Source organism: Triturus cristatus, chromosome 8, assembly GCF_964204655.1.
Source record: "Triturus cristatus chromosome 8, aTriCri1.1, whole genome shotgun sequence".
In the NCBI taxonomy this organism is placed as follows: Eukaryota; Metazoa; Chordata; class Amphibia; order Caudata; family Salamandridae; genus Triturus; species Triturus cristatus.
The window spans coordinates 880,478,290-880,491,718 of NC_140591.1; the positions used below are offsets into that span (position 1 = coordinate 880,478,290).

General features: G+C 41.6%; 1 protein-coding gene across 1 annotated transcript in view; it reads left to right on the forward strand.

Annotated features, from left to right (window-relative positions):
* Window positions 1-9,499: 9,499 nt before the first annotated feature.
* The window catches only part of EIF2S3 (eukaryotic translation initiation factor 2 subunit gamma), a 301,191-nt gene continuing 297,261 nt past the window's right edge, over window positions 9,500-13,429 (forward strand). Inside the window, exon 1 of the mRNA XM_085622414.1 lies at window positions 9,500-9,580. Within this exon, the coding sequence (XP_085478540.1) occupies window positions 9,512-9,580 (69 nt within the window). The 5' untranslated portion in view covers window positions 9,500-9,511. The remainder of the gene's footprint in view (window positions 9,581-13,429) is intronic.

Consider the following 13,429-nt stretch of genomic DNA (forward strand, 5'->3'; position numbering starts at 1 on the left):
CGGACTGATTAGTACTCCATCTCCTGTCTACTGATCTATGTTCTTTCCCTCCTTCTCCTTTTTTCTTTTATGATCTGCAGCAGGGTACCTACTGTACCCCTGCTGCGGGCCCACATATGATTACACTGTTTTTATTATAATATTTTATTGACTCACTGTCTACGATACTCCCTGCGACTAGTGTGCCTTGGATTTTAAGAGTCTTAATTTTTCTTATGTGACGTTTTCAATCATCATTAGTACATTAACCTGCTAACATGGCTTGTTTATGTTACTCTGTACTACCTACTTAGGTTTCTCTATACAATGTCATGTAATAGAGCTGGTATCTATATATTACGGTTTTCTGTACCATGCTTCTGGTATCACGTCGCAGGTGTTACTTTCCTGTACAGCGCTTGCTTGTTTTTTGTTTTTTCTGTGTTATTTTACACAGCATCTTTTGCTCTTGGAATTTGGATTGGACTGTACTCTATCACTCATTGTCGCGGTGTCTGGTATTCCTTTTGTTTACATGACCACTGTATGTTAAGATTACGACTATTTCTATAATGTACCCTTTTATGTTTTTTGTAGCCCTGAAGAAGTCGTGGGTTTACACCCAGACGAAACACGTGTTGGCTGGGCAACGGAACGTTATTAAATCAAGAAATATTCATTTTTTTAGACGTACGAAGTGTTTCTTGAACTTGTGTTCTCTCCATTACTTACTGTACTCACAGAACTGAATCTTTGACGTGGGCATGGGTATCCTATGTTATACTAATTGTGACCTTGGTCGACTTGGGGGGTGTAGGGTTGTTCCCCCTTACCCTCGTTGCACCGTTGTATATTTCATTGTAGACTAATTACGTACACACTTGTGGGCGCCACTACTTACCGTATACCTGAAACCCTTCGCATGTATCTTTTACTCATTATTTCTCTCAAGATTCCTTGCCTGATCATTTTCTCTATCACAGGAGTTACACCTTCAATTATTTCAGGTGTCAATCTGTACTGTGGAACATTTGGATATGTTACTCCTTCTTTTACAGTTATTTTGACTGGATCTACAGTTCTCATTAGTCCTACATCCTCTCCAGTGAAATCCCAAACTTCTGCCTTTACAGATTGTCTCAATTCTTTTGGTAATTCATCAGGGTTGAATACAGCATATGTTTCAGTAACTTCACTTTCTCTGTTAGCTAGGGTCATCTTATACAATACATCATCATCTGGTGTTTTAAAAGCTATTCCATCCGGAGTACAAAATATAGTGCAATTCATTTTGCACAACAGGTCCCTACCTAATAAATTCACAGGACTGGTGTCACACACCACAAAGCGGTGCATTTCTGAAAATTTCCCTATGCTGACTTTCACTGGTTCTGTAAGATAAGTCTTAATTTGTCTGTTGGACACACCAACTACTTGGATCGTTTCATCCGAGAGAGGAAGATTCTTAACATCAGCTGATCTAACAGTTGATCGAGTAGCACCAGTATCCACTAGGAAAGTAATATTTTCATCATTAACCCTCCCATCTACAAAAGGTCCTGTCTGGTCTACTTCTAGAGTTGCGCCAAGTACGCACTCTTCTTCCTCCCTTCGGCACCGTCAATAGCTCTCTTCTGCGTCACTCTCATCGCGTTGCAGCCAATACTGCGAGACAGCGCTAGCGCGTGGCAGCTTATTTACCTGTTCTTTATTGTAGAATCCTGATTCACTACTATACTTCTGTGTGTTTCTGCTCTGTGGAAAAGGCGGCTTTGGCACCTGATTCTGTGGGGGAACAACTTGCTGCTGTTGCTGCAGTTGACCACTCACCTCATGCTGCACCTGTGGGTTCAATGATGGATTTTCATTGTTAGTACTCGGGGGAAATTTACACTCGGATTTCCAATGGCCTATCCTGCCGCAATTATGACACGGAAATTTCTTTTTAGCTTCTTCAATGTTCCCTTTGTACTTCCCATTATTACATTTTGGCTTGGTCCCTGCCTGTTCCACCAATTGTGCTTCCTGTCTCTCTGCTACCTTTACCTGTGCCCACATTGCCTTCTCCTTTAACTTCCGCTGTTTTGCTTCAATTTCATCACTGAAGTATTTAGCATGTCTCAATACTTCATCTATTTTCTTGTTTTGCCAATCTACCGTATGCTGTTTAATCATATCACCAATTTCTGGCCGTAGACCATATACAAATCTGTATACAAAATGGCTCAAATCCTTTTCACTCAGATTCTCGTCTCCGCTAAACTGCTTAAAAGCTTGTATTAGCCTCTCATAGTATGCATGTACTGACTCTTTACTTTCCTGGTGTGTTCGATCAATTTTTACCCAGTCTGTTTCTGTAGAGGGCACTTTATTTTTCAGAAATACCATAACCTGCTCATACTTCTTCATTACCTCGGGGTCTGGTGCTCCTGTTTTAGGATCCCTTGGATATTCCTTGGTTGGCCAATTTATCATCAGCTTACACTCTGACCATAGATATTCTGGTACTATTATGTCAAACAGACTATTCAAATCAATCCATAGTACTTTAGACAATTTCACAAATCTGTCTACCTGTCTGTACCACTCGATGGGCTTTTCGCGTAGTCGAGGGAAATCATTCGTAAAAGACAAAATATCCTGTCTCGTCCATGGGACATGTACATATCCTCCTCCTGGAATCTCTCTCATAGGGCATTCAGTCACTACCTTCTCCTTTTCTCTTACAGGAAAGGCTGAAAATGTCTTATCTGAGGCATCATCGCGTTTTCTATACCACCTGCTTCTCCATTTATTCACGTCTCCCCATTTTCTCAATAAAATTATTATGTCTTTAATTTGACCTATTCGTCCTGTGGTGTTCATATTCTCAATGTCCTTTTCAGTGAATTCTACTCGATAAGGTTTCTGTAAGGCTTTTACCTTTTCAATATCAATACCCATTTCATTTGCTACTTCTTCTAACCTTTCATGCAAGTTTTTCGCTCTCCAGGTTACACTTTTGCACAGAAATAATAATTCTTCATCCTGATAGGTTTTCAATTTTTCTGTCGGGATAGTCCCTACGATTAATTCTTCCAATACCATTCGTAACTTAGCTACATCAATTGATTGGGATTCCTTGTCTTTCCTCTGCAAGCTTCTCAACCATTCACTTAACTCGTCTGTTGATGGTCCTACTGGTTTTTCTACACTTCCGTGTCCAAAATCATTTTGTGTTTCTGACACTGTCTCTATCATTGTCATACGTCTCTCTGCACAATTCTGATCTACAAATGGATTATTTGTAAAATTTGGTTCCATTACACTCATAGTCTGTCTCCATGGATTCTCATTCTGACTCACTCTTGGTTGTTCTACAGGGTTATTATTTCTGTAAGGGACTGTCAAACAATGCTCACTGTCCTTCTGTTTTTCAAAAATAGGCATTACTGGACCTATCGTTACTGGAACAGTTACGGCTTCTAGATTCTTGGTCAATTCTCTTTTTTTCTCAGTTAATTCCAGGGTTGTTTTTGCTAATTCTACTGAATTTTCTCCATCTGTTCTCCCTTCCGATCTCTTTTCTACTTCCCTGGTACCACTGTTTTTACTCAAACTTAGGGATTCTGGTTCCCATGTTATAATTCGCATTGTTTCCCTCATTGGGGCACTTGGAGTCAACATTTCTGGTTCTGAACGATACGGTGGTGGATTTTTATAGAACATATCATCAAGAACATCATCCTCAGACTCATTAGCTCCATACCCTCTCGATTCTAAATTATGCCTCTTTTCTGCACACTTTCGACCTTCATTCTCTCCTACAGTTCTCACAGGGAACACACCCTCAGTCATGCTCGCATCTCGCCATCTTTTCATTCGATCGCTATGCGTTTCGTGTCCGTATGGTCTTCCAAACCAGTACCTATATCCTCTACCACTTCTTTGTCTTTCATGCATTTCGTGTTCCCATTCTGTCAAAGCCTCAAACTGTGTCGGTCTTGGTTCCAAATTCATCATCTTTTCCCGTAAATTTCTTTAAACCGCCAAATTAAATGAACCATGCTCTGGAAAAGCCAATACTCCGTCGTCCTTGGTGTATCTCACCAAATTATCTAGCCAAATACAAGTAATATACCCATATTTCGCAATCATAAAAGATGCAGGGGTTTTCGGTGGAGGAAGTAACTGTCCTTCCCTAGTCTTAACTGGTTTGTCTTTCTTAAACCACTTCTTGATTCTCCCTAACCAGGTTTTCTTCTCCTTCTCTGGTGGGTCGTAATACATTTTCCTGTCTTTCGCGCAACGCTAGTCCCTCTTTACAACTGTACCGCTAGTCTATCCAATCACAGCGCGACTTCACACTAACGCACCTATTCAGAGCGTCCACGTCACTGTCACAGTCCTCGAATCCTAGCGCGACTCACACTAACGCACCAATAAGGAGTGTCTACGTCACCCTGTTTCTTCTCCAATCCTAGCGCGGCGTACACTAACGCACCAATCCGGGGCGTTTCACAGTTCTGACCGACTGTCCAATCCCAGCGCGGTCGTTCTGACGTCAGCAGCCGCAACGGCAGCTCCTGCTCCTGCTTCTGTCTACCCCTCCTTTACAAATCCGCTCAGTACGTTTTTGTTTCAATTTCTACACTTCTGTTAGTAACAACATAGAAACATCTCCATTGTCCGCTTCGCGAACCAAAGAACAGCAAAAAGACCTTTCTCACGAGAATTCCGTCTTTCCCGAGAGCAGCGCTTACCTTTGCCCTACTACGGAATCATTACTTCCGTTGATAAAGTAGCACATCCCTCTACTTCACCCTTCTAACAAGCATTAGCTAATTGTTTCTATAGTATTTAAGACACATAGTTGGAGACCCAATGCTCCTGAGAAATAAACCTAGAGTTTCGCAATCAACCCAAATGACTTTGCATTCACACTCGTTCACACAAGAAAAATGTAGTACATTCACACAGAATCCTGTCTTTCCCGAGAACAGCGAACAGTCTGTCCTACTACAGAATTATGACATACGTTAACAAAGCAGCGCTTACCTCTCCTTTGTCCTTCTAACAAGCTCAGAGAGTACCTATTACCTTTCCAGTGAAAAGCGTTATCGGAATGCCAGTTGGATCCCTGGTACCTAAGACCAGAATTTCACAGGTAACCTTCGCTATCATACACACTTCTCTCACACTATAAATGTCTCTAATGGCAACACACGACGATGCTACCGAATCGAACCAAGACAATGCGCCGTGCAACTTCACTTGTCACACGTTTCCCCTGTGTACCTACAGGGCAACAACAATTCCGTCTTTCCCGAGAGCAGCGCTTACCTCTGCTCTACTACGGAACCGTTACAAACTTCCGACTTCCTACATCCCAGAAGCCGTGCAAACAACATTAAACTCAACGTAACTCAACATAGAGTGTTAGTACATAAATAAATACCAATCAATTACCAAAATAAATAAGCGATGTACAAGCAATAATCACTAAACCAAACAATAACTAACCATCATACTGCTACCAGAAAAACTGATGCAGCGCGGCGTGCAAAATCCCTCCCTACCGTCACGGACCAAAAGATCTCGCACACTATCCATACATTCGCTGGTGGGGCCCATAACACCAACACACACTCACCATTAGTCCGTGCGAGAGGCGATTATCCTTCCAAGCGCTGGATAATGAGGGAGAAAGATACCACTTTACCCTAATGAGCAACAAACCTACAAACCCTTCTTATACTCATTAGGCCCTAGATTTCACATTTGGTATTCCCCTCATAACCGGGACGAATCAGTTAGTTGTAGATTTAAGTGAATTTCTAGTACTCTAATTAACCTTTTCATTAACACATTTCAATGAATAAACAACCCAACTCATTTCTGTAGATGTTCAAATCCAAATTTATATTAATATTGCAGATTAAATCATTCATTTGATCAAGTTGCCATTCATATTTACCTATTCTGGCTAAAGTCGTCCTCTATGTCGAATTTTGCAGTCTCGCAAATCTATGCCCATCAATTTTAGCAGATTCTATTTATCAGGAGTTTGGGCATTAATTCTGTCCGTCAAAGATTCAGGCTAACAGCTGTCCTGCAGTGTCACCGTCCTCTCCGTCAGCATATCATCAGGAAATCGAAGGAGCGACACTCGCCCTCTCTATTCTATGGGTTTTTATAATAATTTCAATAACAAAATGTAACAAAATTGAGTTTTAAACTGTTCTGATTGGCTGATCAGGGGTCATCCTCTCCGTTCCCATAAGGTTTAGTCCATGGTGTCAGCATACTTGCTGGTTCCGGTTCTTTAATAAAGTCTTTTGTCTGTAGCATTGGCACTATTCCCAGTGGCCTTGATAAGTACAGCTTGCCTGGGATCAGGACGGGGCCATTGTTGCTCATCGTAGCGCAGGCGCACTTCACCCAAGCCTGGTTCAGCGTTGGCAGTCGGGTTAGGCACCAAAAGCAGCCATCATTCGATAGGCCAGAATAGTCAACTTAAGCAAAGAAACACAAAAACGTAATTAATACATAAAAATGACTAATTAAATGTTATTCCCTCGCTAATACCCATATGTGTGTGTGTTTATCTAGCCAAAGCAACACTCAATGCGGTTTATACTTACTAAATAAAGCACGAATCACAATTACATCACCAAAGCGACATATATCATGCAATGTTCTATTTATCTATCATTAATATGCATACAATTTTTAATTCACGTCATTAATTAGGCCATGCAGATGCAAATCCCACGTGTATTTCAGTCATTAATAAGGTTGATTAGTTATTTCCACATCACTCCAAACCATTAGTATGATTATAATTAATTATTCAATTAATCTAATTAATAAAACGACATGCAGATTGGGGTGGGTATACAAACTTTTGCATAACCCGCTCCAGCACTGCATGAAGCAACCCTCGGCCTCTTGGGTCCCGCTCCCTCCCTCTCCTACAGTAGTGGCTGGCTGACTGAGACAGTGCGCATGTTCGGGCTGGTCATAAAAATGACCAAGCCAAACTCGAGCATGCGCAAATTCACGAGCCGCTAATATCATCAGTGTCAATCAAATTCAAAACAGTGCTCGCCCCCGGCCCCACCCCCTTCATAGGCCCGCTGATTGCCTCGGGCGTCACGTGTCCCGAGTCCCGGACACGCTGAGCTTGCTGAAGCTGACTTACAGCGTCAGCGCATACGTGGTGAGCTGTGACTGACTGTGAGCAATTGCAATTCAGAAATTCATTGCACTGCACACCGCACGGTCGAACACTTAGTGAGGCAATGCCCCAGCGCCCCAATGGACGCACCGCTACTGAGAGAACCACAATTACTTTTTTGCATGTAACTATATAGGAATGCATTGAGGTGAGGGCAACCAGTTTGGTGCCATCTGTTGTGGCAAATTTTGCTCGGCTCAGGCAATTTACATATCAGAAGTGTAGAGGGGAACATCCTTTATTAGGATCAGTATGAAAATTGGGGAGCAAAGTTGATCTTCATGGGAGAAAGGATGGTTACTTATTCATTTATAACTCCATAGGAACGCATTGGCTTGAAAGTGGCACAGTGGGCACAAGTTGAACCGTTGCTTGGCTCAGGCTAAATCCTTATGGAGCTTGTAGGGGGATGTGGTATGTTTGAAAAACAAAAGACATGTTTGTGAGCCAATGTGTTTTTCCTATAAGAGACCCACAATTACTTATTTGCATGTACCTTTATAGGAATGCATTGAGGTGAGGGCAACCAGTTTGGTGCCACCTGTTGTGACAAATTTTGATTGGCTCAGGAAAATCACATACCGGTAGTGTAGACGGGTGCTCCCTTTGCTAGGATGAAGATGAAAATTGATGATCCAAGTTGATCTTCATGGGAGAAAGGATGGTTTCTTATTCGCCTATAGCTCTATAGGAATGTTTTGGCTGGTGGGTGGCACAGTGGGCCCATGTTTTAGTGGAAATATTGCTTGGCTGAGGCTAAATCCTTATGGATCTTAAAGGGTGATACAATATGCTTGAAATAAAAATTCATGACAACCAGTTTGGTGCCACCTGTTGTGAGAAATTTTGCTCGACTCAGGAAATTTACATATGGGTAGTGTAGACGGGAGCTCCCTGTGTTAAGATCAATATGAACATTGATGAGCCAAGTTGATCTTGACGGGAGAAATGTAGGTTAATTATTCATCAATAACTCCATACGAAGGCATTGGCTTGAGGGTGGCACAGTGGGCACAGGTGGTAACATTGCTTGGCTCAGAGTAAGTCCTTAAGGAGCTTGTAGGAGGATGGATTGTTTTTAAAATGATTGTGATCCAATGTGAATTTCTTATAGGGAAAGTGTGATTACTTATTAGAATATAACTGTCTGAGATACTTTGAGGTCAAGGCAACCCATATGGTGCCACAAATTATGATCAGCTCAGACAACTTACAAACAGGTACTCCATTGCTTAAATTGTGATGGTGACAAAGTTATCCCTTGTTTTGGTGGAAAGGTTGCTAGTGTCAGACTAAATTCTAATAGACGTAATAGTGGTATGTGTTGTATTTCAAAAACAACATATTCACTGTATGGCAATGCAGAGTCCCATAAAATGTAGTTCATTGAATTATTTATGATTGAATGTTATATAAAATGTTGCCTGCAAATAAAATGCTGGCTTAATAAGATGCGAACTTCATCCAGCGCATAAAATGCTGGCCGAATAAGAAGCTAACTTCAGCATGGGAATAAGAAGCTGGCCGAATAATAAGCTAACTTCATCCTCATGACCGGTGATAATCCTGTTTTACTTCACAGTTTACAGTGGACTGTTGTACATATTTTTTTTTTGTATTGAACTTCAAGTCTATGCACAGTGTAAGCGGAAAGTGCACCCTAGTAAACATATTGAGCAACTCAGTAAATTAAACAGGATGAACTAAACAAACATTATTTTTTTCCAAGCTATACTAAATACTGCGTCAGAGTTAGGGGAAAGGCAGTGAGAGAGTATGATAATCCGTCATTGAGTTTTTTTAGCTGATTTTGAGCATGCTTTTCTTTTTCAATTGTTATTCCTTAAACATCGCGCAACAAAATGAAGTTCTTTATCAGTGCTCCAGTCTTCAGTATTACATGATGGCGACCTGGCGTACCATTCCAGAAAGATGGGTTTTAGCCTGCGTTATTTCTTCACTGTTTGTTATCTGAGGAGCTCACGTGTGTTTAGTCCTTCATCTATGTTTGTGCACATACAGTACGCATGGGGCTGCGGAAGCGGCTTTCTATTCATTGCATCACCCATTGGATGATCTTTGTAAAAACCGGTCCAGAAGGGGTCCTGGCTGGGGCTATCTTCTTTACCGCCCGATTGAAAAGTGTTCTTCACTGACTAAACTACCTTCCTCTGGTGCAGCGTCAACAGAATCTATCAATACTAAGACGCTGGACAAGCGCGCATTTTGGGGCAAATCTAGGAGAGCGGACCCTTGTTTCCCATTGCTGTGTCAGGCGGCCGTGTTGGACTCCTTAACCACCTCTCACGCAACATGGCAGGCGACGAGCCGGGAGTGACTTTGGGGCAGCCGCACCTTTCGCGCCAGGATCTTGGCTCCCTGGTGAGCTGCGCTGATACACGGGTCGGGTGATAGTGTCCTAAGAAGCCAGGGTGGTCGGGAAAGACGAACAGTTTCTAGACACAACACCGGGCACGGCACTGTCAGCATGCCGTGCTGGGTTCTGGGGAGGGTCATGCGAAGGGGAAGATGCGGCGTAAATTCGGAAAATATATTTAAATGGAATATAGTGGTATAGCGAAGTAAGCTGGGGCAGTTTGGGAATTTATCCTTGTATAAGTTCCGAGGTTGTGAGGGCGGATTGATATGTTAATCACATTATGGAGCCTGGCAAATACTCGTAAATGTTCTTGGTGCTAAGGTAGATGGAAGGAACGGGGTAGGCGTAACGAGACGATGGTAGTGGGGAACCAGGTTATTGGAAAAGCAAGAAAAGGTTTTGTTGAACTTAGTAGGACATGTAGTACATTTAAGAGACATGGATGAGGCACTGCAACCCTAAGGGCAGTCATGAACTGTTTTGTGAATGTTGTCTCGGATCATTTACTTCATCTGCAAAATCGAGTTCTCGTGGCATGGTTACTGGGCACAATGTGTTGCTGAGTTCGTGGATGCAGACCATGCTTTTCGGGGATTGATTGATCTGTTATGGTACATTTAATGCAGTTGTTAGAGTATACTTTAGTTTAAACAAAAAAACTTCAACATATTGAAACAAAAAATGGTAATAAACAGTATGGCTTGCCCAATGCTGAATGACTTGCTTATGATTATGAAAGCGACGCAGCAAGTTTAGCTGGAGGAGGCAGACGGGGATGTATTGCCTCATCTAAAATGGTTGCCATATGGAATGCTATTCTGGTAGGCGCACCAGTTACATGCAGACATGTAAGTGCTGGATGGCAAAGCCCTACAGCTTGTCAGATACACTAAACCATGGTTTCTTGGTGTAAAATGCTTATATTAGCGCAGGTTTTTAAAATGTGTTAAAACTATCTCATATTTACTTTTCATCATGCAATTAAGTGCTGGTGTTGGGTTGGCTATACAGGTAATCTGGCATGGGACCAAGTTATTCCTCGGTCTTGTCTGCATTTCATTTGTTCCAATCCTGTATGTCTTTCGGAGAGGACACTGGCACGTGACTACAGTACTACCAAGTTTCCCCATGTTGTATGCCTACAGTTCTGCCAAGTTATCCCCTGTTAAATCTGCCACCTTCATTCAGTCTAGGCTTGTTGGTAAGTAGCACACTGACTTCTGGGATATTGTACTTTCACCTTTTGTAAAAGTGTGGGCTCCCAAAAAGTTTCATAAATGGTACTATTGCCTAAAATCAAAACGTCTGACTGCATATATTGAGTTGGAATGGAGCCACTTAGATTTATGACAGAAAGCAAGATTACCCAAAGATCAATGGGGGAGTGGATCACTAGTCCCAAAAGAACCAGGGAATGCAAAGATAGTACTAGGTACTGTTATAAAACCCTCAGTCACGTTTTTGTAAAGATCGAGTGGAGCGGTATATTTTCATTCTCCGCTTCGTTATTAACAACGTGACAGCATCATCATCGGGTTTGTGCAATGCTTCCTCCACCTGGAGGTCGTCCCGCTGGTTATTTTGGTAGTGATTGTGGAAAAAAGTGAAGTGACAAATAGTGTAGAAAATATAGAGATAAAATACCCATAGAGCCAGTAAAAAATCTTTAATTATACTGGGTTTGGGAAATGATAAAAAAGTCTCTGGTGCACTCACTGGCTGGTTATGGCCATGTGCACTATATAAGAAGTGTCCATAAAAAGGTCGACATGTTTCAGCCTTTCGATTGCCCCGAAGGGTCAAGTAGGCTTTCTTCAGGACCTAAGCAGTGAAGAGGACCCTAATTCAGGAAGTCCTCCAGTGAGTGAGCCGAGATATAATGATCCCAGGGGTATCTGTTCGATTTGAACCTGTAGTCAATATTAGGAACAGTTGGGGGTAGAGGGAATAAAAAATAACAGACCTTGTTTTTTTAAAACGATATACTCAGAATAATGCAAACATTGTTGGTTATCCTCAAATGTAGGAACAGTGGGTAAATTGCTCTAACAACTAGGAAATGGCAATTCTTTAAAAAGTAAGTGGCTATAAATGTGCCCACTAAACATGGCAAAATTCGCCCCTCCTTCTTAACAAGAGTAAGAATAAAAACGTACAATCCATTTTGTCATATGTCGTGGAGTAATAAACACACACATGTTAGTGGTACAACTAAGGGGTTAACCAAGTTGTAATTTAGTAGTTGCCCCTTAGTGTTGTGACTGATCATAGTTCTGGGGAGATGACAAGTATGTTATTCATGAACAATTCGAAGCCTTCAACATAAAAATATTTACATCAGAAGCATAACGTGATTGTTAGCACTTTACATGGTAATCCACGAAAGATGTGCCCAAAGGTGGTAGCTGTAGATATTGTGATAAGTAAACGTTACTTAGGGGATGGAAGCCCTGGATTTTATGTGGTAGAGACAAGAAAATGTAATATATTAACAAATTAATATTACGCATTGACAGGTTTACCAGAATAGAGGGTAACTTGCATGCAGTAGTTGCTATGTGATGCTCTTTTAACGGATGCGAGACAGTTACGTGCATTTAATGAACAGTCAAAGGTGGGTGGACCGATGAGAAATCAAGGCGTGACTGGCGTGTGGTTTACAAAGTGTGGTATTGTTGTCCTCTACAGTTGGGGGGTTGATATTAAATAAGGGAACCGTGTTCTAGACAGTGTAAGGGGAGGTTGGTTCCTTACACGAATGTTGTGTCGAGAAATCATTAGAGGTGCACCGAAGAACACAGAGGTCGTACCTGTTCGCCGTAATTGTAGGCAACAGCGGGGGAGAAAGGGGCGGTTGCTCACGCTCTTGGTGGAGGGAGAATAAAAATAAACATAAAAATAGGCAGAGATTACACCGCTAATTACCCTTAATCCATATTTAGTGTTAAGAAATGTGGATACCTATTAGCATCCGTCTTACCTCTTGTGGCGTGGAACCTTCGTCCAGTGCTGACGCTGCCCTCTTTGACCTGGTACTGGATGTAGTGCCTGCATGGCGATGTTATAAGGAAAGGGAGAGGGCATAGACACTAAAAGTGGACAAAGGTAGGACGTCCCCAATAGGAAAGGCTGTTAAATCCAAAAATGGAGGGGCGAATAGGTCACTAATCTCCAAAATAATCGGACACAATCCTTTTGATGTTAAAATAAATTATTACACTAAACATATAGGTCTATTCGACCTTGTAGAAGAGTTGTAAAAAGGGAGGGAGGTGTTGACTCTATATCGAGAAGGAGAGCCGTTGCTCATTGGTAACAAAATATGTAGGTTTAGGTAGCTGATGTCCAAAGAACAAAAGGAAAATAACAATATGTTTGTATCTATAGAGTTGCGAGTGTTCCAACGATGTAAAAACAACTATATAACATTATAGTGATCGTGTGGTAGTTTAATGCATATTTAAAAGGGCAGCATTTTGACAAACCCAAAAATCACAAGGTGTTAGGGACAGTGGTAGTTGAAAGCGAAAGCAAAAAGGACACATGGTTCCCATAGGTGGAGAAACTGTGTTATAATATTTTGTAGTCAGTGTATTATCTGCACATCTTGGTGTGTGAGTTTTGTTCGTATCATAATTACACAATGTCAATAAAGTTATGTTTTTTCTATAAAGTTATATTTTCTCCTCTCAAAGGGTCCCATCATTTCATGAAGCTCAGCCATGGTATGTTGTCGTTCAGTCCTTGTGAATATGTCTGAAGGCGGTAGACCCATCTTTGTTCTTTTTCGAACAGTACTTTTTCAGCATTATTGTTCTTAACATTTAGAGTTTCTAGGATAACCCAGCGTA